The sequence below is a fragment of the Nipponia nippon genome, unplaced genomic scaffold (genome assembly GCF_047370975.1).
Source record: "Nipponia nippon isolate SJK-2023a ecotype South Korea unplaced genomic scaffold, ASM4737097v1 scaffold_39, whole genome shotgun sequence".
Classification (NCBI taxonomy): Eukaryota; Metazoa; Chordata; class Aves; order Pelecaniformes; family Threskiornithidae; genus Nipponia; species Nipponia nippon.
Genome location: NW_028262357.1, coordinates 1,973,930 through 1,999,837, shown reverse-complemented (window position 1 = coordinate 1,999,837; position 25,908 = coordinate 1,973,930). Strand labels below are relative to the sequence as shown.

The following is a 25,908-nucleotide window of genomic DNA, read 5'->3' as shown; positions in this document are numbered from 1 at the left end:
TTGAGATAAAGACAGTTTAATGGGTAAAGCAAAAGCCGCGCACGCAAGCAAAGCAAAGCAAGGAATTCATTCACTACTTCCCATCGGCAGGCAGGTGTTCAGCCATCCTCAGGAAAGCAGGGCTCCATCACACGTAACGGTTACTTGGGAAGACAAACGCCATCACGCCCAATGTCCTCCCCTTCCTTCTTCTTCCCCCAGCTTATATACTGAGCATGATGTCATATGGTATGGAATAGCCCTTTGGCCAGTCTGGGTCAGCTGTCCTAGCTATGCTCCCTCCCAGCTTCTTATGCACCTGGCAGAGCACAAGAAGCTGAAAAGTCCTTGACTAGTGTAAACTCTGCTCAGCAAGAACCAAAACATCAGTGCGTTATCAACATTATTCTCATCCTAAATCCAAAACACAGTGCTCTACCAGCTACTAAGAAGAAAACTAACTCTATCCCAGATGAAACCAGGAGAGTATCCACCCCTTATTCCATACCATTTACTTCATGCTCAGGTCCCACATTATCCAGTACATCCTCATTAACCACCACCCCACTTATTTTATGGACCACTCCTGTAAAATGTCTGTAAAATGTCCATAAACATCCACAAATGTCCACATAATGTCCATTGAGTTCATTTAGTCCGTGACTTTGGGCTCCATCTGTGATTGTGGTCGCTCAGGACAGGAGAGGTGGTGTGTTGCGTGGAGTTATTGGGCACCAAAGCCAGCTCAGGTTGGGTCACTGCTGCACTTGCACTGCTTCTTGTAAGGCTGCTTCTCCATTGGTTCAGGTGGCTCCTGGTATGGTAATTCCTATAACATGCAACTCAGATCATGGGTTACAACAATTTAAAGGTATTTCCATTACAATCTCCACCCCTGGCCCCTTTGGGTCAGGATTAACATTGCAAGGAACTCCTCCCCTTGCTCCTAGCCTGGCTAGCAATAAGGGGTTCCTGCTATAGTAATTCCTATAACATGCAACTCAAATCCTGGGTTACAACAATTTAAAGGTATTTCCATTACAATCTCCACCCCGGCCCCTTTGGACCAGACCATTGGGCTTAACACTGCAACGGACTCCTCCCCTTGCCCCTGCTCCGGCTTGGACTTATCCACAGACTGCAGTCCCTTAGGGGTTTACCTGCTCCAAGTGGAGCCTTGCCTATGAGCCACAGTCTCTCCAGGGGTATACCTGCTGCGGCATGGATTTATCCACAGCCACAGTCACTTAGAGGTGCACCTGTTCCCGCATGGCCTTCTCCATGGGCCTCAATGCTTTCAGAGATATACCTGCTCCAGCGTGGCCTTGCCCGCAGCCACAGTCTCTTCAGAAGTAAGCTTGTTCCACCATGGCCTTACCCATGGCCACACGCCTTGAGGTGCTCCAGCATGACCTCATGCACAGCCACTGATGCCTCAAGGTGTACCTGCTGCAGCATGGACTTATCCACAGCCACAGATGCTTCGAGGTGTACCTTCTCCAGCGTGGACTTATCCTTGGGCCACAATCCCTTCAAGAGGTATATCTGCTGCGGCACAGACATAACCATGGCCACAGATGCTTCGAGACATACCTGCTCTGGCATGGGTTTATCCACGTCCACAGACGCTTTGGGGTGTCCTGCTCCCGCATGGACTCATCCACAGGTCACAGTCCCTTCGACTTGAGTTCACACTGGAGTTCCAGCCTGTCCAGTACAGCAGCACAGAAACAGCAGCGATGCCCTGGCCATCTGCCAGCCCAGGCACATGGCCATTGCTGTTATCAAAATGTTCCCAGGCACAGCAGAGTAAGATGATAAGCAGTTCAGCAAGCAGCAAAAGCAAAAAGCAGCCACTAACGAGCACTAGACTCTAATATACAGTAAGGCAAGCAAGCCCCATGGCAAGTACAGAACCCTGCCGATTAATACCTAAACAGCACTAACAGCTATAAATTTGATCTAGCACATTCCAGTTAAATCTGTGATTATCTCGAACCCTTCGAGCCCCACGTTGGGTGCCAAAAAGGGCTGTCGTGGTTTAACCCCAGCCAGCAACTAAGCAGCACACAGCCGCTCGCTCACTCCCCCCCGGTGGGATGGGGGAGAGAATCGGAAGAGTAAAAGTGAGAAAACTCACGGGTTGAGATAAAGACAGTTTAATGGGTAAAGCAAAAGCTGCGCACGCAAGCAAAGCAAAGCAAGGAATTCATTCACTACTTCCCATGGGCAGGCAGGTGTTCAGCCATCCTCAGGAAAGCAGGGCTCCATCACACGTAACGGTTACTTGGGAAGACAAACGCCATCACGCCCAATGTCCTCCCCTTCCTTCTTCTTCCCCCAGCTTATATACTGAGCATGACGTCATATGGTATGGAATAGCCCTTTGGCCAGTCTGGGTCAGCTGTCCTAGCTATGCTCCCTCCCAGCTTCTTATGCACCTGGCAGAGCACAAGAAGCTGAAAAGTCCTTGACTAGTGTAAACTCTGCTCAGCAAGAACCAAAACATCAGTGCGTTATCAACATTATTCTCATCCTAAATCCAAAACACAGTGCTCTACCAGCTACTAAGAAGAAAACTAACTCTATCCCTGCTGAAACCAGGACACCCGCACACTGTCATCAGTAGTTTGCTGTCAGGCTACTGCAGTGAGAAGTATAATGTGATCATGAGAAGGGAAATTAATCACTGAAGGGAAACCGAAAACCAGCAAGGTAAATATGGAAACCAGCCGGAAAATGCTAATATGTACACTAACTATCCATTAGGAGCAAACAACTCCCCTAGCAATAAATAGTGCCAATGTTACATTGTTCTTTTATTTTATATTAAGCTGTTGTTTTAGCAGTGGGAAGAAAATGAAGATCTTTCCATGTGAAACTGGAAGTGCCGGTCTCCTAATAAATAAACAGGGTTATGAATGTTGGTAGCGCTCTGGTTGCCCCCACCCGGCACCACGAGAACTGGTGAAGCTGCTGGTGGTTTGGACACCAACAGCAGAAATACAGCCAGCAAGTAACAGCCTGGCACATTTTGACACAGGATTTCCTCTAATGGTTTTTCTCTGAGCCTCCCCTTTGATTTCCCTCGGAATCGCATTCAAATCCTCCTGCCGCAGCCTTCAGCTCACACACACAGCAGAGGGAGCTAAGCCATCAGAAAATAAAAAACCCTCCCCTCCTCATCACTGAGAAATGGGGTATAACTCGGTCAGTTCTCTGCCCTAAAGCTCTGATTATTCAGTATTGAAGCTCCCCTGTGATGAGGTCCTCTCTTCCAGCCCAGACCCCTCCTGAATACACAACTGATGATCAGGAGCACATATGCAGTGCTTCTGAGTGCATCTCTGGGATTCTTTCATTTTTCAGGGACATTTTTTAAAAGGAATTTTTTCTCTACAATTTCCCTTTTACCAGCATGTTGTGCTGGTATATATCGGATATAAATCCTGATATTTTCAGGCACTGCAGCAACATTCAAAACTTTTCCTTTCTGTGCTCACTCTAATCCAGCTCCAGATTCCCATTACCTGCCAACAAGCCATGGGGTTCGCCTGTGAACCTGTCCTCAGTTGGTGCTGACATCGACCCTATCCTCGCTGTAGCCAGACCTCTCAGAGAAGAGAATTTCACACCACAAACCCACAATTACTTCTCACAGTAGCTACATTGTCTGCAATCTCCCCAAAACTGAGGGAACATAGAAACACAACTTCCATCTATGAGGCTCTGGTACTCACGGGGCAGGACAATTTGTAGGACAGCCTTATTACTGCTGCACTGAGTTACAAGAAACTGCTGAATAACCTTGCAGCAGTGAAAAACTGGACAATGAAATGGCAGATTGAATTTAAGACAGGTAAACATGAAGCAGTGGACATAGGGGGAAAAATCCTATCAGTTAAAAATTCAGAATCTGTCTTAGATGGCCATGCCAATTCCCCAGTTGAATATCCTCTCTTTGACTCAGCACAGTATTTTCTGGAAGAGTCAGGTTCACTTAAATAAATCTAACAGCCTTACGAGAATTATGAAAACACAGAAGGTATAACCCTCTGTTCCCAGCATCATTTCTAACACCACCAAATCCACTGTTGTTTGGTAGGTGAGCAGTCGTTCATATCTGAGCCTGGCTGAATGTCCCTACCAGGAGTCAGCTGTGAAGTCCAAAAAGAGGACTTAAATCCAATCTGAAGAGCCATGTGCTTTAGTAAAGGCTTATGGAAGTACATCTTGTGTGCCCTTTCTCACCTTGCATTGCCCAAGTGATGCTGGCCTCGGCATACACGCCTGTATGAGGACCTCCAGCCCAAAGGCCCTACACCAGGACAGCACCTTGAGACTTGCTAGTTTGGGCCCCAGAATCAACATTTGTCAGGATTAAGAGATGACATCTAGTTACTCTTACCCTATTTCAGACAAAGTTGCTTTTGTATCGGAACAGTTTGGGACCATGAGCTTTTCTTTGCTAGTATGAGAATAAACATCCTGCCTTTTCCACCTCCATCTCTTAAATTTTAATTCACAAAGGATCACAGAATCATAGAACGATCTGGGTTGGAAGGAACCTTTAAGGGTCATCTCATCCAACCACCCGCCCTGGAATAAGCAGGGACATCTTCAACTAGATCAGGTTGCTCAGAGCTCCGTCCAACCTGACCTTGAATGTTTCCAGGGATGGGGCATCTACCACCTCTCTGGGCAACCTGTTCCAGTGTTTCACCACCCTTATTGTAAAAAATTTCTTCCTTATATCTAGTCTGAATCTACCCTCTTTTAGTTTAAAACCATTACCCCTTGTCCTATCGCAACAGGCCCTATTAAAACATCTGTCCTTGTCTTTCTTGTAGGCCCCCTTCAGGTACTGAAAGGCCACAATAAGGTCTCCTTGGAGCCTTCTCTTCCTCAGGGTGAACAACCCCAGCTCTCTCAGCCTTTCCTCATAGCAGAGGTGCTCCATCCCTCTGATCATTTTGTGGCCTCCTCTGGACCCGCTCCAACAGCTCCATGTCCTTCCTGTGCTGAGGACCCCAGAGCTGGATGCAGCACTCCAGGTGGGGTCTCACCAGAGCAGAGGAGAGGGGCAGAATCACCTCCCTCGACCTGCTGGCCACGCTTCTTTTGATGCAGCTCAGGATATGGTTGACTTTCTGGGCTGCAAGCACTCGCTGCTGGCTCATGTCCAGCTTTTCATCCACCAGTACCCCCAAGTCCTTCTCCTCAGGGCTGCTCTCAATCCCATCAGCCCCCAGCCTGTATTGATACCGGCGATTGCCCCAACGCAGGTGCAGGACCTTGTACTTGGCCTTGTTGAACCTCCTGAGGTTCACATGGGCCCACTTCTCGAGCTTGTCCCGGTCCCTCTGGATGCGATCCTGTCCCTCACGTGCGTCAGCCGCACCACTCAGCTTGGTGTCGTCTGCAAACTTGCTGAGGGTGCGCTTGATCCCGCTGTCTGTGTCATTGACGAAGATATTAAACGGAACTGGTCCCAATATGGACCCCTGAGGGACACCACTTGTCACTGGTCTCCATCCGGACACTGAGCTGAGCTGTTGACCACTGCTCTCTGGATGCGACCATCCAGCCAATTCCTTATCCACTAAATAGACCATCCATCAAATTCATATCTCTCCAATTTGGAGAGAAGGATGTTGTGGGGGACCATGTCAAAGGCCTTACAGAAGTCCAGAGAGACAATATCCGTAGCTCTTCCCTTGTCCACTGATGAAGCCACGCCATCATAGGAGGCCACTAGGTTGGTCAGGTAAGATTTGCCCTTGGTGAAGCCGTGCTGGCTGTCTCAAATCACCTCCCTGTCCTCCATGTGCTTTAGCATAGCTTCTAGGAGGATCTGTTCCATGATCTTCCCAGGCACAGAGCTGAGGCTGACAGGTCGGTAGTTCCCAGGGTCCCCCTTTCTACCCTTCGTAAAAATGGGTACCCTAAGGGTGCAATAAGGACTTTTAAACAATAAGGAGTTTCAATCATTGTTCAGCTCTAAAATACCATTCAAGGACTAAACAATACAGTCCTGACGTAGCAGGGGAAAAAACACAGGACTTCCACAATTTACAGGCAAGGGAACTGAATCACAGAAATTGTGCAATTTTTTCCTGAAAAACATTAGTCTTGCCCTTAGACATCTTGAGTTTGAACACACTTTGCTATAAATACAACAAAAATACCCCGTAATCCTATTACAGGCCAGAAGTACTTAGACTCCCAAGCGCCCAAAACAGCCAAGTCATTGTAGTCATGAGATGCTTTAAAAGACATATATTTTTGGATTTATAGACATCTACTAGAGAAGGTACCCAGATGTGTCCAGTAGGTGTCATTTTTGTCCACTCTTGCTTTCTTTACTAAAGGTTAATAAGAGTAGCAAGAAGGCATTTTCCTGGGAAGGTCAGAGGTATCATTGCTTTCCTATGGAAATGGATGGTATTTGGGAAAGGAAACTATGGCATGTGCAGAAATGATGGGTTTGACCAGAAATCTCTCCAGGCTAAACAGGAATGCTCAGGATCAGTTTGGTGCCTGGTCATTTCTGGACTGAACTAAAGACCTGGGCAGGCAGGTCCAGATTTTGCTCAAAGTCCAGTTCTGCAGGGTTTGGCACTCTGAAATAAGGACTCGCCTCGCATGAGCCTGTCCTTTCCATCTCTACATATCCTCACCCACATTAAGTCACAGCAAAACCTCTTGGTACCTTCCCCTGTACTGCTGGAGATATAAGACACACAGTCCAACCATGGGCACTTCTGGTGAACAATTTCTGACCTCCTCCCCCTGCTACACAGAAAACCAGAAAGTGATGAAAGATAAACTTCTTCCACAGAGGGAAGCTAGGCCATGGCTGCTGGGATCAGAGTGAAAACATCCAGGGATGGTTTCCTGTCTGGCAAATATGCCATTTCTGCATTGCGCAAACCTCTGGAGCAGGACTGCAAGTACCTACCACCTGCACAAGCCAACACTATGTCAACAGCCCTGAAAAGCAAAATCTGGCATGGCTCACTGTGGCCAAGTGTAAGACATTTTATAAAATTTTTGGCAGTTTTTATTAATTGTCCCCTTTGTCCCAGTACAGGGAACTTCCACCCCACAGGAGAGGGAGCTGAAGGAAACGTATGCTTTCCCAGAGACAGCTTACAGCAAAGCCTGGCATTGCTTGCCATCAAAATGGTTTAGACCGAGGAACTGCACTTTGGTTTGAGGTGCTGGAGCTCCAGCCAGACATGAGTTTCCTTTTGCCAGCTTGCCAGATGCGGTGGTAACCTCTGCCAGAGGGACATGGCAGCGAGCAGAGCAGCCCTTGCTGCTCCCTGATCCCGAGCCCAGAGGGCCCCAAGGGAGAAGATGATAGACAGACACATGCTAATGGACACCCACACGCACAAGAACTTCTCGCTGGTTTCCCATGAGGCTCACAGGTGTCATGAAGCCCAGATGCGAAATTAAATCAGGACCAACAGCAGAGCTGCAGCCGGCTGTGCAGATGCCAGGGGAGCTGCACCCATTTGCTTCACGTGGGCGGCTGGGGTCAGAGCTGGGGGCTTGGCTGTCACGTGGATGCTGCCAATGCACAGGTGCCATGGATGTTCCTCCTCTCGGTCCCTGGCCTGCTTTGAACAGCACAGCTACAGAAACTTCACCCTGCTGCTGTGTATTCACAGTGACCCAAAAAAGGCCATTTTGCATCCACCATCCTTCCTACCCAGCACTCTGGTGAAGTCAAAATATTCATCCCTAACCGAGTGAGCTGCAAACCACAATCACACATGTAAAATTTCCACTCAGGCACCTTCATGTCCTTGAAGCAGCACTTGCAGCAGCATTGCTTTCATGCACAATGGAAACAGTCCCCACAGCTGTCTCCAGCTCCTCTACAAAGATATGGCATCAGAAGCAAAAAATTCATTTGATATTCCCAAATAACTGAAACAATTTTTGTTATTAAAGACTATCTGACTAAAGTGAATCCCCTCTCTCATGAACCCACATTAGCCCGTGAGCCATCAGCACCAGGCTCCAGGGAGGGATGTGCAAACCACAAATGCACTGGGCTGCTCCCAGCCCTGCCCCAGCGCGCGTGGGACTGCAGGCTAGAGACTTGGGGAGCAGTCAGAAAATATAATTTCGATAGACTTAACTAGTTTCTCTGGCCAAGAACTACCCCTATACACATCATTCTATTCTAAAATCAGTTTTTCATCTGCAAATAATTAGAGGCTGTTGTTGCTTCTTTCTTCTTTTGCAGTGATAACTTGCAGCTGTTTGCAAACAGCTGATACGAATTTTTGGTCGCCTGTCTAATAGCATGGTATTGTGCCTGCCTCCAATCTGGAGGAATTTATCCTACAGTGTGAATTTCAAACATGTAATATCAAATTATCTATTGGGAAATATTTCAGTGCATGGGTGAGCTGTGTCTAAAGGCCTCACACTGACACTGGAACTCAGTTTTCCAGGGGGGGATCCAGCCTCTCAAGTTGTGTTGTCCAGACTCCACAAAACATGCAAAGTTTCTGAAGGAACCTGCGGCTTTCTTTTAACTGGCTCATAGGCCCTGTCTTCCAGAGCACTATTTCTCTCAGTTACTGCCACTAAGTGAAAGCATGGACCCCGAGGCAGGGAAACAGAATCTCACCTTCAGATGATCATTGCTTCTTCAACCAGCCAGCAACGATAAAGCAAGATAAGAGGCATTTAGAGAAATCCAGGTAAATGCAAGTGCTCCTTTTCAGCAGCTCATTCAGTCAGATAAACTCGGGTCAGCCACACAGATGAAGGCCTTCTTAATCAGACAATACTGATCTTTGATTACAGCACATAATAACGATGGCAAGGAACTACTCAGACACTTCTCCCAAAGGGATCCGTTACTGTAGCTGGTCAGAGAAAATAGCTTCATCACCACAACCAGCCAGGGCTGAACTACAAGGTGGAGAAAAACTCAGACATCAACAACCACATTTAAATCAAAAAGATATCTGCAGTGAGAAAACCTCAAGGTGAGGTCTGAGGTTTTTCACAAAATTATAAATAGAAAAGATTAGTGTACTGGGCTTTGGGGACCTTTCAATATATGTAGTTACAGAAGCATGACAAAAACAGGGTGACCGATTTCCGTGTGCTTTGAAGCAGGAACTTTTTTAGGATTAAGTCTTTCAACCAGCAAGTAATATTAGTCTGAAAGGCTTGTCACAGAGTTCAAGAATTTAGGTATTTATTTTCTCCCAGCCTTGAAAGAGTACGCTTTTTTGCGGTTTTCAAATCAGTAACTTAGGGTTTGGTTTGTAAAATGAGGGTACCTGGATACATGACCTGAGCAAAGCTGGATAATGGATGGGGATTTTACTGGGCTGAGGGCTGCTTCAGCGGATGACTCACTGCTCTGCTGGGTGACTTCTGGGTGGCGGTGACGTGCCCACTCATGCGGACCAATAAATTAACCCTCTGTTGAAATGATGCAATACCCATTTTCTAGAAGATTTCACAGTCTCCCTCTGAATTATTTCCTGCAAAGCTTTCATTTCCATAGGATTTTCTGAATGCTCAGGCTTTGGTTTCCATTAGTTTTCCTCTCCGCAGAACAGCTCTGTGTTTCCACTCCAAGAGCACCAGAACAGCTGTTTTTCAGAAATTAGCCTGGGAAAAGCTTCAGTAACAGCTTCCTGCACTGAGCTCCATGCATCACCCACAGGTTTTGCTTTATCACCTGTAAGATATTAAGAGACCATTCAGGTTTTGAGGTTCCTGTTACTGCTTCCATGGTCACTTGTCCCCAGCACATGGAAATGTCATATTTTTTATCCTTTACCATCTCCTGTATTTTCCTCTTCACTCCTTGTCCTTTCCTCCTTCATCCCAAAGCAGTTTCAAAGGCTCTGGAAACTTCAAAACTTCCACTCTCTCCACACTGCCCCCTTCTTCCATGGCATCTTTCGCACCTAAGTGCCCAGCACATCCAGATGGGCAGCATAGCACTGGAGATGCAGCATGGCATAATCACGGGTTTCTCAGGGTTGAACTGAAGAACATCCTCATTGAGCACCTGTTCTCCCTTTCTTCTGAGAGCTGGAAAGGTGTCTGGAGGACTATGCTCAAATAAAAGAGACATTGCCTCCCTTCTTCCATTCGCTGACTATATTAAGGTGTCTAAACGAAGATTGTGTTTGGAAACTCGTTGCACAGCCATCACATCTGTCTGTGTAAAGTCTGGGCATCTTCCTCTGAAAATCAAGCTGGTTTCTGTCTCTTGTTCATTCCCCTTTTTTTAAATAAACCCTTTTATGTAACCATGACTGATCATTATTCTGGCCTTGCTAATACAAGGAAGGAAATCTGTAAAATGAGGACAAACCAGATTATTTTAAAGCAGTTTTCAAAGTGCTCTTTACTCTGGCAGTGCCTTTGCTGCCATGGATCAAACTGTTGAACAGGGTATCCACAATCATGAGGGCGTCTTCTACAAACACAGGGTCAAACATGGACCACGTGTCATTTCAGGTCCTCTTTGAGCAAACCTGAATATCAGGCTCTTCAGGCCACCTCAGTGAGCAATTAAATGGAATTCTGCCAAGAGCTGTCATCTGCAGGTTCCTTCATCCTGGGGCACAGTACAAACATTTTTTGCAGATATCTGAGCAGTCCTACAATGCAAAATGCTGAGGTTTGACAAGGTGGTATACAAGTATGTCTTCTTCCAAATAAAAGAAAAAAAAAGAGAGAAAGGAAGAAAAAAAAGAAAGAGAAAAGGAAGAAAGAAGGGGGGGGAAGGAAAAATAAAAGAAAAAAGAAAGAAAGAAGAAAACAACAGAAAGAAAAACAGAAAACCCCAGCCCTCTAGTGAATTCTGTTCACTGGGACTCACAGAGTCAGGCACCACTGCGAGTTCCTGTGATAATTTCACTTTCCTGTGGGTCAGAAACTTTCACCAACACGCGGTGGGTGGCAGAAGCCACCGCAGAGGGGGAATCCGCTTCTCTGAGCAAGCAGCAGTAGTTAGCACCCCACTCCTCCAGGCACACACCCACACTGACATGGAGCAGGGGTAGCACCTTCTAGTGCATCTTCAATCCAATACCCATCGTCCCTAAAATCAGGATGTGGATTTGAGGGCACTGCAAGCTAAACTAACAGCAGAGGAGAAGGAGACGTTGCAAGAGGGGCAGGTCTCTGACCGTACTGCTATGGTGATGCAGGTGACCCACCGAGGCAGCTCTTCGAGATACACACAGCAATATTTTAAGTCAAGAGGCCATTATTAAGGGAAGGGGTAGCATTCAATTGATGCAAGTGTTAAACTGGGTAATTAGGTTTGTTAAATTGAGGCAACAGACAGGAAGATGGTGTATCCCATCCCCTGCTCATGCATGCTTGTCCCAGTGCCATGAGCCTGGCTCAGTCCCCAGAGCTGGGGGCCCTAGAAAAGAACTCAGGGAAGGGGTACAATTATTTATCTGATGATTAGCTCCTTCCCTGGGTGGCCTCTCCTTCAATCTTTGTCCTCTGCACCAATGGCTTGAAAAAGAGCAACAACTTCCATATAGCTTTTGTACAATAAATATTAAAGGAAGAAAGGAAAGACAAAATATTACCTATTGGGGATTTCCACTGAGAGGCTGTGGTTAGGTTAAACCTCCATGACACAATGGAGAGCAGAAAGGATCAACATCAAGCAAAGAGTGACCTTCCAGCACACTATCTGGCAATTTAATCATGAGCAGAGCATCTGACCCCACATAACAAGAAGTGGCTACTTCTCTAGTCTCTATAGGAGGGAGAGAGACAAATATATTGATTCCTATAAGGAGTCCTTGGAGGTTTTTTGGCTTTTTCCCTTTATTTTCCCAGTTTTTGCATTTTCAGTCTTTTTGAGAACATAGTTTAATGGTCTTAGTTGTGTGCAGCTTTCCCTACGATCCTGCTCATCATATTCTTCATCACCTGGAAATAAGCAAAAATCATCACTGCTCTAAAACTTCTAAACTTTATCCTTTTAAAAGGACTCCTTCTCCCTATCCCTAACATTGTCAACATTTGCAATATCCTGCGCTAGTCTACACCTAGAAGCAAGGACTCCTGATACTTCTCTGATAAACAACCAGAGAAACACTACAAAAGTGGATTGTAGAGAGGTCTCTTATCCTGTTCTCTATACCAGAGATTACTGAAATGTGGAAACATCAATTAAGGCTAAAGCAAAGAGGCGTGAAGATAGATTTTAATTGTGCTGGCTATTGGCTGAAGCACATTTTAAACAGGTAGTTTAAAGTTGTTCCATTTCCTCTGCTTCAGTAAATATAAGATGTGTATAGCCCATAATTACATGGACAAGTTTTGATGGCTGCTTCCTCTTTTGCATAAGGGTTTTTCTCAGTTTTGTTCTTAAACAGACTCTCCCATCAGCTAATTTTCTATGCTGATAGGCATAAATTAAAAAGACAAACTTAGAGAGACATCCTTAGAGAAACAACAGACTTGCCCTAGGTTTATTTCTGTGAACATGTCTCATCATTCCTGGATTTCTGAAGTTTACTGCAGTTATCTAGCTCAAATGTTTTGCAAATGATCCAAATAAAGAATGAGTCAGACTGGCAGAGCAAGCAGAAAAATGAGCAGATGATGATTTAGAGTTATGATAACCAGCCTACAGGTCACTAACTCCCATGCAGAATTTAGCCACGCTGCCAAAGAGTAGTGTCCAAGATAAAAGAGTTCAGAAGAAAATTTATTCTTGTAGGATTACATATAATTAATTATATTTAATATTTCTATTATATATAATATTCTTAGATTATATTAATTATATTTATATTTAAATAGAAGCAATTATATTTCATATGTAGCCCTCAAATGTATCTTCTGAATCAGGGAGTCCTTATTCTTGTAGATTGCCAGAAATTGGCAGAATAAAAGAAGGGAAAGATTACTTCATGCCCATCCTGTTTTCAGTAGTCCAAGCATCTTCTTTCTCAGGTGTCCCACAGCCACCATCACAGGCACGTGCCTGAGCTGACCATGCCTCGCAATGCTTAATGTGCTATGCTATTTCTTCCTCAGGCCCAGAGCATGGGATCGAATACTTTACAACCACAGGAAAATGGACCAATCCCACTATCCCAGAGAACACAGTGACTTTGATCCTCCACTCCAATAACATTCTTGCCAAATACTCCTCGACTCACATATTGAGAATTTCCCTCCATCACATTTGCCACTGCGTGTGGCCATACACTGACTATTGGTGGGGATGGAAGAGCAGCCAGATGCACCCAGCTGGAATGACCATAGCTATTCAGAGAAGAAGCATGAGAAAATGTCTCTCTTCATGGTCGAGCGCACAGAGCCGCTTCAGCAGCAGGCTGCCTTGAGTGTTCCCTCCAAAAACCTCTGTTCTGCACCATTCCTTAGCAGCAAACTCCTGGGTGGGTGAAGGAGAAATAAATAGAGGAAAAGAAATAGCAGGCAGAATATATCTGTATGTAGGGCAACTGCAACTCTTAACAAGTTCTGCTCTCTTATGAAACCTGTCCTTCTCTTTGCTCTACAAACAACACACCATGTTCTGCTCCTGGGAGAAGTCTGTAACCACCAAGGCCTCTGTTATCACGGGAGGTCACGGAACAAGTTCCATTTCCTCGCTGCCAACCGCTTGGTTTCTCAATTTGCATTTTTTTTTTCCCCATGCACACAGAAGCTGGGTTTACAGCTTGTTGGATTTGTAAGGTCCTGTTCTGTTGGGAGGATATTAAAAGTAACTGAAAAAGGGAAATATTCACATTAGAATGAATACAGGAAATCACAGTTAAGGATATTTTCAATCATCTTTCTCTAGTAATGAATCCCCCAAATATACTAATGAAAGAGAACTAATACTGTTGCTTCAGTGTTAGAAGGGAGGCTGTGACTTACAGGTTTTCAGCTTACAGGTCACTTTGCCTATATATCTGTGGAAGAATGTGATCTTCCTTTAACCTCTCATAAGAATCAAGTGAAATGTTTAGTTTGGTGATTGCTCCAATTACATGTATACCTCATATTTCCAACTATTTTATTATAAATGATCTATGTAAATTAATAGTGTAATTTTATCACACATTAATAAAGTTAATAACAATGCCAATCCAGTATCATGAACCAATAACCCTCATCTCAAATATCTTACAACCTAGGATAAATAGACTACAACAACAACAAAATAAGAAAGAATAGTATGGTTACTTTTCACCGAACTTGCTTAAATTCTAGATTTTTTCTTTAATTTAAGGATGTGATGGGTTGGTAGGACATCATTTAGAAGGAAGAGACAAACAGCTATTTCAAACCCAGAAGCACCACAATTTAAAAAAAAAAAAAAAGTGAAAGAAGGGAAACAAAATAAAATCAAAAATAGGCATTGCAAAGAGGATCATGGACAGATACAATGATTATCAGAGTTGCCAATACTACATTCAGTGCATTGCTTATTGTGCATGCTTTGTCGTTTGGGAGATAAATTCATAAACAGCGATTCTGGAGATTCTCCCTCATGCCTTGGAGGTTTCCCAGAACTGCAGGTCCAACAGGTCATTGACTGACTGCCCTCATGACTCTGTTTTCCCATACAGTACCAAGAACTTTTTTAACTGAGGTTTTTAAAAGCCTGACAAGGAATTTTACTTGTTTTTGTGGGTGCTCTCATTTTCTGCTATTTGGCAATTGCTGAGATACCACAAAAAAAGGTGGTTTTCATAGTGATTGAGCCCTGAGCCAAAACTGAAAGTTGACATTATTTACGTTCACTAAGCATCCAAACTTCTGTGGGCTTCCTTCGTCCGAGCCTTCTGGGTTTTTAGACTTGACACCATCACTGCCAGATTTATTGCCCAAACACAGCATTCTGTGAATCTGTGAACTCCTGGGCTGGAGACCCAGATGCCACCATTGCTACATATATGGTGACTTCTGCTTGGACAACAACATGGCCTCTCCTGAGCAGTGGGAACCTGAAGCTCTAGGGTACAATGATTGCACCAACAGCCCTGAGGCCAACTCGTCCCACAGTCTGCACCCCTGTGTGACTCCCCAGCCTGAGTGATGGGAGATGTGACCTTCATCACCAGCTTGAGGAGAAAGAGGTGGTGATGGGACACCAGGTCTCCAGAGAAACTGGAGAACCCCATGAGAGGCCAGCAAGGGAAGGCATGGGGCAGCAAGGGAAGCAGCCTTGCTCACCCCTTCCCAGCCCAGGGATGTCACAGCACCCATCACCACCAGGGACACCTCAGGGCACCCTGCTGGTTCCTCCAAGCGCTCAGGAGGCACCTTCAGAGCATCTGCTTCTGACACCCCTGCCTGCACCACTGCGGTCCAGACAGGGAAAGTACCCATAACACTTTATCAGCAAACCACCACACAGGCTCTTGACTCATTAGTCAGGGTCCTGTTGATTCCATGTTGCAAAACTGTCCCCAGCATCCTCCAGAGCTGCAGGACAGTGGGCAGGAGCTGGTGCCTGTCCAGGGAGGCTCCTCCACTGCTCGCCCCTTCCCCAGCCCTTTCGGAGGTCCTCTGTCACCTTCTCAGCAGAGTGCTCCCCTTGCCTCTCCCTGCCTGCCACTGTGCTTTGCCATAACCATTAACACAGCCTGGTGACACCAGCCATGCCCTGCCAGACTCCTGCTACCACCTGACAATTAAATTGCCTTGTGTTAAAAATAACAAAAAAACCTAACAACAAACAAACCAGCTGTGACTTCTTGTGTCTTTGCAGATTGAGAGCTCCCTGCAGATTCACAGAGCACGTGCCGCCCCCCCCCCCCCCCCAGCTCCACCTCATTGCCCACCGCAGGATGATGAAATAGGGAGGAAGGATGGCATCACGGCCACAAAGCATGATGCAACCCAAGATGCTGCTACACGATGTCGAGTCCTACTCCTGCTGGAGGGGCTCAGGCCACACACTTCCTCACTGTGCCCCACCCCGCTTCCTCCCCCCGGGGCATCCACGGTCCTCTGCTCCTCTCCTGCACATGTGGAGCAGGCGGGGATGGTGACAGCCACAGCACCCAGACCCACGAGGGACGCAGGGAGCAGCTGACACCAGGAACTTCCCGAAGCACAGAGGGCCCAGCGAATAGAAACAGGTTGTAAAGTGCAAAAAATACTTTGTTGTTGTAAAGTGCAAAACCCTTTTTCCTGTTTCCCCTATTTACTTCTCCTTTATACCCCTTGGAGTCAGCTGGTGCATCTGCAGAGAGATCTCTGGTGAGGAAGAATACAGTGTCCTAACCCTCGAAGGGAGACTTCTTATTTCTGACTTGTTTGTTTGCACTCTTAATGCCAAAGGTCACCCCAGAAGCTTTCCCTCTCCCACCAGTAACCCACAACCCACAGCAGCACACCCATGGCCAAAAGTGTGCGTGCTGGGGGCAGGAGGGGCACATGACTGTGGATGCGTGGGAGAAGCTTGTCTCCACGTTCAGAGCCAGCGTGGACATCAAAGACGTGCAGACTCTGTGCTGGTTTTGCTTTCCCTGATGTCACCTGGAAATGAAGCAGGATCTTGAATGTGGTGTTCATTTAGCAAAGGAGAGATTAGGAGCTGAAGTTGGTGGTGCTACATGGAGCTGCTCCCCACTGCAGGGTTATCCTGAAGTCAAGACGTGGATGGATCCAGCCCTTAGGTCAGCATGATAACAGATGGGCGCTCAGGGAGGACAGCACTCCTGTCTGCAGCCGACCACCCTGTCCCACCACTTCCAGCAAGTCCTCCTCTTCTCTATGAGCTGCTCACGCCTGTAGAGAAAGCACTGAGAGCCCAAAGGGAGCACTTTTTGGCAGGAAGGGACAAGTTGCCTTCTGTTTCCATGCAAGGTCATTGCTACCAACGCATTTTGTTCTTGCAGCCCTTCGTGCCTAAAGCTCCTGCAGTGTATCTGCAGAACAGCTGTAGGGGACTTTCCATCTCCAGGGAGGCTTTTCTTTTTCTCTTCCATTTAGAATAAGCAGCAACAGTCACACCCTTCCCCCTCCCTGTATGTTTCTGCATATGAAAAATAAAACCGAAAAGGAAATGAACTCATCTCACCACAATCAGAGGCAAAGCTTTAAAGCGAAAATACCTCACAACATGGGATGTCGTCAGCCCTCATACCAACTCTGTTGTCTGTCTAGTGATGAGTCAAGCGGTCTCTCTGTCTTCACAGTCTGTGGCCTCCCTGCCAGCTTTCACCAAGTCACAATTTCAGTCTGGCCCACTTCTCAGCCAGCACAGCCTGAATAGGGACCCTTCGTATAGAGAGGTAGGGCATATAGCAGGTTTCATGCTGTCACGATGCATTGTGTAGATCCTGGAATGGAAATGGTCCAGCCTCCTGCAGTGATGCTCTGGTGGCTGGAGACTGCTGGTACTCACCAAAGCACCCCAAAATGGGTATATCTTGGCAGTGTGTGTGTGTGCGTGCATGTGTGGGGTAAGGGCACAGCCTGCTCCCGTACTCCTGCCAGCTCCTGAGGCCTGGGCTGTGATGATCTGGGATGACACGGCTTCACAAAAGGCAGATCGTGCCTGACAAATCTGGTGGCCTTCTATGATAAAGTGACCTGCTCAGTTGACATGGGGCGAGTGGTTGACATTGTCTACTTGGACTTCTCCAAGGCCTTTGATACGGTTCCCCATGGCCTCCTCCTGGAGAAACTGATGCGTTATGGCCTGGACAAGTGGTCTGTGCGGTGGGTGAGGAATTGGCTGACGGGCTGCACCCAAAGGGTGGTGGTAAATGGCTCTTTTTCAAACTGGCAACCCATCACAAGTGGGGTCCCCCAGGGATCGATATTGGGCCCAACGCTATTCAATATCTTCATAAATGATCCGGATAACGGGATCAAGTGTAGCCTGATGAAGTTCACAGATGACACCAAACTGAGTGGGCAAGTAGTCACTCTGGAAGGGAGAGCCACCCTGCAGGAAGATCTGGATAGGCTGGAAGAGTGGGCTAACAAGAACTCGATGAAGTTTAACAAGGACAAGTGTAAGGTCTTGCACCTGGGAAAACATAATCCAGGAGTGCAGCTCAGGCTGGGATCCACCTGGCTGGAGAGCAGCTCCATGGAAAGGGACCTGGGGGTCCTGGTGGACAGGAAGCTCAACATGAGTGAACAGTGTGCTGCTGTGGCCAAGAAGGCCAATAGGATGCTGGGTTGCATCAACAAGGGCATCACCAGCAGAGATAAAGAAGTCATTATCCCACTTTACTCGGCGCTTGTCAGGCCACACCTGGAATACTGTGTACAGTTCTGGTCCTCATTATACAAAAAAGACGTGGACAGGCTGGAAGGGGTCCAGAGAAGGGCCACCAAGATATCAAGTATCTGGGAAGCCTGCCGTATGAGGATAGGCTGAGAGCTGGGTTTGTTCAGCCTTGAGAAAAGGAGGCTTAGAGGTGATCTCATCACCATGTACCAGTACTTAAAGGGGAGCTACAAAGAAGATGGAGACTCCCTTTTTACAAGGAGTCACATGGTGAGGACAAGGGGTAATGGGTACAAGTCACTCCCAGGGAGATTCCGATTGGACACGAGAGGGAAATTTTTCACAATGGAATAATCTTCCCAGGGAAGTGGTTGACTCAGCTACGCTGAACATGTTTAAGACTCAGCTGCACATGGTGCTGGGCCATCTTGTCTAGATTGTGCTAGAAAGGTTGGACCAGATGATCCTCAAGGTCCCTTCCAACCTGGTATTCTATGATTCTATGATCTATCCACAACATAGTCTCATATTTTATGCCTTTTTTTCCTAAACAGACATTTTGAAATGAAACTGAGATAATATTCTCATTATTTCCTTGTTATAGGAAAGACATGGCCGCAAGATCCCCAACCAAACACACCTACTTTCTTATTCATACAAATCACTGACAATTCAAATTGTAGAGGAGACCCTATACTTTCTTATGATGCTGAACATACCATCTGCCTTTTCCAAATGTAGAGGTTTAATTTTTATAAAGTAGTGTGAATAAAGCAGTTAAGCCCTAAAAATTTCAAAGGAGAAGGCTTCACAAAAGATACTGTTGTCCCACCGTGGTTCAGTCCCCCTTTCTGTTATTAATTCTGTTCGCCTTTTGCCCTATGTTCAACGTGCTTGCTAAGTTCAGTCTTTTCCCTAAGTTAAATCTGCTTTGTGGGATTTAGGGGAACTAAGTGATTCTTTATCCACTTGAAGATTATTCAAACAAGGTGCTTCCAAAACCCAGCACAGAGAAAATATTATTCAGCATAGTCTGAAAATCATCTAACCATGAAAAATAGCTTCTGTCCCCACCGAAGAGCATTGGAGGAGTACAGGGGAGACACTGCAGCACTGAGGACCAGCTTGGTGCCAGACTAGGAATCCCAGGTCACCATGGCAGCGTCCAGCAAAGCTCCTTTGGATTCCTTAATTCTCCCATTAGACTTCAGTGATTTGCACCAATTCACTGATAATGAGCCCTGCATGGGTTACCAGATTGCTGGCTCAGCTGCAAGGCATCGGCATGCCAGGAAAGCACCAAGTGTCTCACACATGGGATTTCCCATTTTTTTTAAATCCCACATCTGCTGTGTTGACTATACACAAAAATTGTGACAAAGTGCAGAGGAGGCGTAGGGAACAGGGGAAACAGGAGGTAGACAGAGCCTAAAAAAGATCTGGTAGACCAGCAAGCAATGAAGAATTCCAGAAATGGAGCACATTCAAATTCTCAACAAAGATAGCAAGACAGAAAATAACCATAGTCACCATCCGAGGCAGGACTCCTGCAAAAACCCAGCAGTGATGGTGCAGCTGTGCTAACAGTATGCTTGGCATTTGCAAAGACACCTACACACACAGAGGAGAGCTCTTCAGCAAATACTCCACCAGCCTGATAAACAGTGATCAACACCAATATTTACTTTACTAATACCTACTTCTTCTGGATAGCAGTTGCAAAGACCGGCCTTGATGAGGATATTGTCATCTTCATGAGTGCTAAAACCCACTTAACAAACTACTTAGCGAATTTTGCCCACTCTTACCTCCTTCTTAGCTCTTTAGAAAGCTTTTTGTTGACTACCAATGGGCTGAATCAGGAATGACCTGACAAGGAGCCACCTGCAGTGTCTTTGCTTTCGGCTTTCACGGAAAATTCAGCTCACCAGATAATCTGCCCTGGCTAATTTAAAATTGACTATATAACAACCTGTGATCAAGAAAATTCAGTCAACTAAGTTTCCTCACAGCTACTCCTTGATTAAAGAGGATGCAGTTGATATAAACTCGCTTCCACTTCAGCTATATCACAGAGGGGCTCTGCCATCCAACCCCATCCTCAATCAAATGTTATTGCTCTCAGTAGGAAAACTGCTTTGCCCACCCTGGCTTTGGTGGGCATCAGATCAGACACACATAAGTCATCATTCAGCAGCATTTTGGAAGTAATTAATTAGTGTCACCTGCTTCACCCACAGGTGGTCGCAGAGGAAAAGATGGGTATTGATCCCCTCCGCCAGTGACAGAGCACTGTGACAGATGAACAAGCCATCCAAGTTCACCTTTTGCTAAGAAAATTATATGTTTAAGCTGTCCAGGGAAGCAGGCGAGAGAAAACAGCATTAGGGAGAGTCTAAGAAATAGTGGTAGGGCCATTAGGTAATATTTAAACAGCAGATAAGACCTGTGCAAGTGGGGGTTACATCTAAGCAGCGGGCAGGCAGGTCTCCTGAGTTTCTTTTCCTGTCTGATGCTGGGTCACACCAGCAACTCCAAGTTGAATTAGCAGGAGTGTTTCACTTAACTATTTAAATCTGTATTAACTGCTTCTCTCACCACAGTGGAGGTGTTGGTAGTGCAGCAGCAGCTGCTAGAAGCTGAAGCTTTGCTGCAGTTGCCACCAGAAAATCGCTAACACAGAAGAAAGCCATTTCCTTGATAAGTGAGGCTGAGATTAATGCTTAAGGCTTGAGGATTTACGAAGCTTTACTTCTAACGGTGGGAGAGATCACCGGAGGGGAAAGGTGCCAGAGAAGAGCAAACAAGAGAGTTAGAGTGATCTATGAAAATGAGAGTGATCTATGAAATAAAAAAAAAAAGAAAAAAAAAAGGCTGCTGAGGCCATCATCACCCTCGCTCGGTGTGGCCACACCCTGCCGCGCTTTCCCGAAATGACCTTTGGTTTGTGCTCCTGACAATAGAGCCGGGTTTCCTGCTCGGGCGCTGGGAGCCGCGAGGATCAACAGGAACTGCCGACTCTGCGGTCTGCAGAAGCGGGAAAAGGCAGAGAGAGAAACAAACAGCTTCTCAGTTAACACAAGAGCTGTCAACACCAGGCAGCCTTGGGTAGGTGAGAAGATGAACTCCAATAACAAAGCCAGAGATTTATTTAAGATCTTATAGGGAGGCACAGAAACAGTGTGAACCTGATTCAGCACAAATAACTGAGTTCAGAGGAAAAACAACCGGTTTCCTTTCTCCCCTACTCTTGATTTCGTTTCTGCAACATTCGATTTCCTTTCAGCAAGCCTGCCCGCTGACTCATACTGACAGTCCATCACGTGCTGGCTTTCAAGAGCATGTCCCTGGTTAGACCACATCGCCTAGACACTGGCAAAGCCTCGGGCATGTTATCTCAAGATTATTTTCTCTTCTCAGCTGTGTTATTGCGCTAACTTTAAATGGTGTTAAACAGTAATAAACTGGAAGGCTGCTCCAAGGGTGTTGTGCTCCTTGGGCTGCTGCTCTGCTCCCCACCATGGCTGTGCCCACCTGGGGACCTGTGGTCCTGCTCAGTGGAGCCACAGCAAGAAACAGCTTTTGTGGCTGCTCCAGTAGAGCAGCTTCCCAGAGGCCTGTGCTTCCCACAGCTACAGCACTTTATTTAAGGGAACTGAAACAAAAAAACATCAGAGCTCACTGGCGGCTTGAAACCACAATGGACTTTTTTTTGCTCTGCCCCTGTTGTGCAAGCCTATAATTGGCAGCGGCCCCAGCGTGTGCTGTTCCCGCCATAACGGGCTGTGATTTGTCACACACCATTAAGGCCCTCACGCACCAGTAAATCCCGGCAGGGAGGTGGGCCAGATCCAGAGCTGGTGCAAGTCATCTCCCCTCTGAACAACGGGGCTTCCTGCCTTACACCACTGCACTAAGATACACGGCACTGACTGCAGAGATGGGGAAGATGAGCGCTTCAGATACTCCAGGTCACAGGCGGGTCTACTAGCCTGTTTTGTACACTAAAGTCCCCCACCGTTCTCATTACTCTACCACTATTTTAAAATAAAGCAAAGAAAATAAATGAATGTCTACGACTCTACTATCCCACTGGTTTGTGCCCAGCTGCCCTGATAGGAAAGCATCTCCTCTCCCATATGTGCCCCAAAGAAGAGCCCATGTCTTTGTGGTGCTGCAGAGATACAGGGAGAAGTTGCCTTTAAAGATCATCCCCCTTTTGGGTGAGGAAGTGGTGCTAAGCAGGACAGGATTGAGGTTCATTTGGTTTTGGCCTCACTGGAGGAACAGTCATTTAAATAATCTGTCCAACTATTAGATCTGTCTCCAAATTCACAGAGAAAAACAAGCCCCAGGTCATCCCTGGCTCTGCCTAAACGAGCAAAATAAATGACCAAAACAACACACGTGTGCCCAGCAGCACAAAGGACCGGTGCGTCCCTCTTCCCCGCGGCCTGCGTTTGTGAGCATTTGGGACTCCTGAGCACTGAGAGCACTGTGGGGGTCTCGGTAAGCACCCCAGCCCCCCGTGCTGGTGTCCTGGAGGGGCTGCCGTGATTTATGGAGCAGCCATCCGGCTATGGCCATGAGATGCAGCCCTGAGCATCACATGCTGCAGACCAGAGCACCTCCACCGTGAGGGACGACACGTCACACTGCCTGACGTGCTCCTCGGCTGTGTGCCTGCCTTCCTGCCGTCAAAAACACAACAGACTTGTTTGAATAAACAGTTTCATATGTAATAGGAATGATGCGGTCAAAGGGCAGCTCTCGCTGAACCGGGCTGGGTTACAAACAGGGGCGTTCACACAGCTGAAAAAAAGACCCTAAACACATCAAGTCGAGCAAATAAGCATATATGCCATATAGGTAATACACCAAAGGACGAGAGATGAAGGCTATACCTTCTTAAAAACATCAGAAACTCCTCCGTGGCCAGCCTAATCTGCTCTGACACCAGGTCACAAGCCAGCAGAGTGCACTGCGGGATGCTGCCGGAGCCAGCGCTCAGCCACCGCCTTGGGAACGGCTGTGCAAAAGCCTCATCCAGCCATAGCCTTCGTTCAGACATCTCACCCTGAGAAATGCCCTGTCCGTGAGCCGGCACCGCTGCCTCTCCCACATGCCAGCCCCGCAGCACCGCTGTGCCCGCTGCCTTCTGCCAGGCACCAACGGGGCTGAGGTTTCCTACGCAGGGAGAGAAATCCCAGCCCTGTTTTAAGTGTGCCACTACTTCCAGGAAATAGGCAAAGGAAAGAGTTTCTGAGCTGAGCTGGCAAATGTTTCCTCTTCTGACAGACTTCAAAGTCATCACTGTTTCTAGACACTTGACTTCAGAGGCTCCTATGACACAGAAGGGAGCTTCTCAACAGCCCCTTGTGGGTCTGTATCACACTGCGACATCTTTTCCTTCCTGAAGCTGTGTTTTGATGGGAGAGGTGGGCATTTACTGGCTTTCAGCCAAAATCAGTTCTTTGTTATGTCTGGCCCATCTGTGCTTTCTTTACCTTAAGCTCTTTTCACTTCCCCCTAAAAACAAAAGTCCATCCTATGTGTCTCCGCACCAAATATCAGCTCTCCGAGAGATGGGATGCCGATGAGTGACTTAAATATCACTGGCAGCTCTCCCAACACTGTGTAAAAATCACAAATTCATGAGGGCAACTTTATAATTCCAGCTCTTGTTTCTTGTAAAAAGCATCACCTAAAATTACAGCCAGCGCAGGTAAGTGTGCCCTGGCGTGCGTCAGCCAGCGACGTGCCGTGCAGGCACTGCGCTGCCATGGGGGGGATCCAGAGGCAGGAGGGCAGCCCCAGGTCTCAAATGGCACATGGTATGGGCCAGCTTGTTTCCCTATGGCTTGTTCGAGGCCAAGGTCACCATCATCTTGAATAACAACACAGCACTGCGTCAGGGGCATCTCCTGGTTAAGAACAAGCAGACCCTTCCCTCCGCGACGTCTTGCCCACCACGAGCACTCCCCATCCCTCCACCTCTTCTTCCTCAGCGCAAGCACAACCCTGTCCGTGTCTCACGGACCAGTGCAAGCACAGACCACCCTCCCACCTCTCCTTGCCTAGCGCAAGCTCACCGCACCCCTCTGCCTTTTCTTGCCCAGAGGATGCAAACCCCATCCCTCCACCTCTCCTGGCCCACCCCGAGCCCATCCCACACCTCCATCTCCTCTTACCTAAGCACCCCCCACCCCTTCTCCCCCAGGCACGCCCCGTCCCTCCATCTCCTCTTCCAGCACACCCCATCCCTCCGTTCCTTGTCAACCCGCAGCGGAGGCGCTGTCCGGGGGCCCGGTGCCCAGCGGGGGCCCTGCCGCGGCCCCACGCCGCCCGGGACGCGCTCCGGCACGCCCGCCGGGGGGGCGGGATTCCCGCGCGGTTCCCCACGTCACGCCGCGGGGAAAGCCCCGCCGCTTTTAAGGCCGCGCTGCCTCCCGCTCGCCCTCACTCTGTTGCCGTGCCGTGCCGTGCCGTGCCGTGCCGTGCCGTACCGTACCGTACCGTACCGTGCCCCGCTGCCGCGATGATGCCCGGCAGGACCCTGCGCAAGACCGCGCCGACTGCCGCTCCCGCAGGTACCGGAGGGTGAAGGGAGCGGGGTGAGGGAGGAGGGGGTAACGGGACAGACGCTTCTCCGCCCGGGTCGCTGCCCCCGCCGACCCGGCTCCAGCACCCGGAGCGGGGGCAGCGCCGCCGCCGGCGGAAGGATGCGGCTGCGGCCGCCCGTGTGAACGCGATGGGGTGCAGCCGCTGCTCGTAGTGTTTGTGTGTGTGTGTGTGTGTGGGGGGGTGTTAATATTGAGGGGAAAAAAAACCCCGGAAAATAGATGTACAATATTGTCAAGATGTCATTAAAATGTGTAACAGATCTGGGTGGGCAGGCGGCGGTGCGGGGGGCTGACGGCCGTGCCTCTGCCCTGCAGAGCAGGAGGTGGCGGCGGAGTGCGCCCTGCAGCTGCGCAGGATCGGCGACAAGTGGGACCTGCGGCAGAAGATCCTGAACCTCCTGACGAAGCTATTCTGCCCGGAGACGTGAGCTTCCCCGGGACACGGTGTGCTGGAAAGCGGGGGAAGACCTTGGCTTTGTGGATTTGGAACGAGAGACTTCGCCGACACTGGGAGATGAAGAAAGCTCTTTGCGTTGTATTTTGCTTCCTGTAGCCGCTGAAGGATGGCCGTTGCAACGTGATTTCTTGGAAGAATGTTACAGCAATATTGGCATGTGAGTGCCAGGTGGAAAAAAAAAAGATAACAACAGGGAAAGCCTCTCGCCGTGTGGTGCGGAGACTTGGGGCAAGACGGAACTTGTCCTTCAGCCTGGCCTCAGAAGACCTCCAGGAGCCTGGTTTCCCCAGTCTCCCTCTGGTCCTCGTGTCCCGCAGCTATGTTTCACCGAGGAGCTCGGACCACCTTCGGGAAGAAGCAAAAAAAACCCCACAAGTGCCAGTATCTTGGAACATGGGATTGTATATCACAAGGCAAAAGCCAGTTGCTCGGTTTCTGACTGCTCTTGTTTTCTAAAGCATGGATTCTGCTGGACAGGGATCTGGTGGGGGGGTTATTTAATATGTTAAGTAAACAACTGTCTTTATTGAAAGGTTATTTGTTACTGGATGTTGTTTTGTGAACTAAAAATTATAATTTTATGAATTAACATGATGTTGCATAGT

At 47.7% G+C, this 25,908-nt stretch overlaps 1 protein-coding gene and 1 long non-coding RNA gene across 2 annotated transcripts; one reads left to right on the top strand and one right to left on the bottom strand.

The window, feature by feature from the left end:
- LOC148053572 (uncharacterized) lies at window positions 1-25,099 on the bottom strand. Its single transcript, XR_015707949.1, has 3 exons — window positions 24,745-25,099; window positions 9,806-10,637; window positions 1-9,703 (listed from the first exon to the last, which is right to left on the bottom strand). It is a non-coding gene; the product is annotated as an uncharacterized LOC148053572 (long non-coding RNA).
- On the top strand, window positions 24,552-25,908 carry LOC104009099 (phorbol-12-myristate-13-acetate-induced protein 1-like). The gene is made up of 2 exons (XM_087773257.1): window positions 24,552-24,813; window positions 25,162-25,908. The coding sequence occupies exons 1-2, from the start codon at window positions 24,762-24,764 to the stop codon at window positions 25,272-25,274; spliced, it is 165 nt and encodes a 54-aa protein (XP_087629383.1). The 5' UTR covers window positions 24,552-24,761; the 3' UTR covers window positions 25,275-25,908.

Coding starts and splice junctions, on each gene's coding strand:
- LOC104009099 (XM_087773257.1), top strand. CDS start 24,762: ATGATGCCCGGCAGGACCCTGCGCAAGACCGCGCCGACTGCCGCTCCC. Junction 24,814..25,161: donor GCCGACTGCCGCTCCCGCAG/GTACCGGAGGGT, acceptor TCTGCCCTGCAG/AGCAGGAGGTGGCGGCGGAG.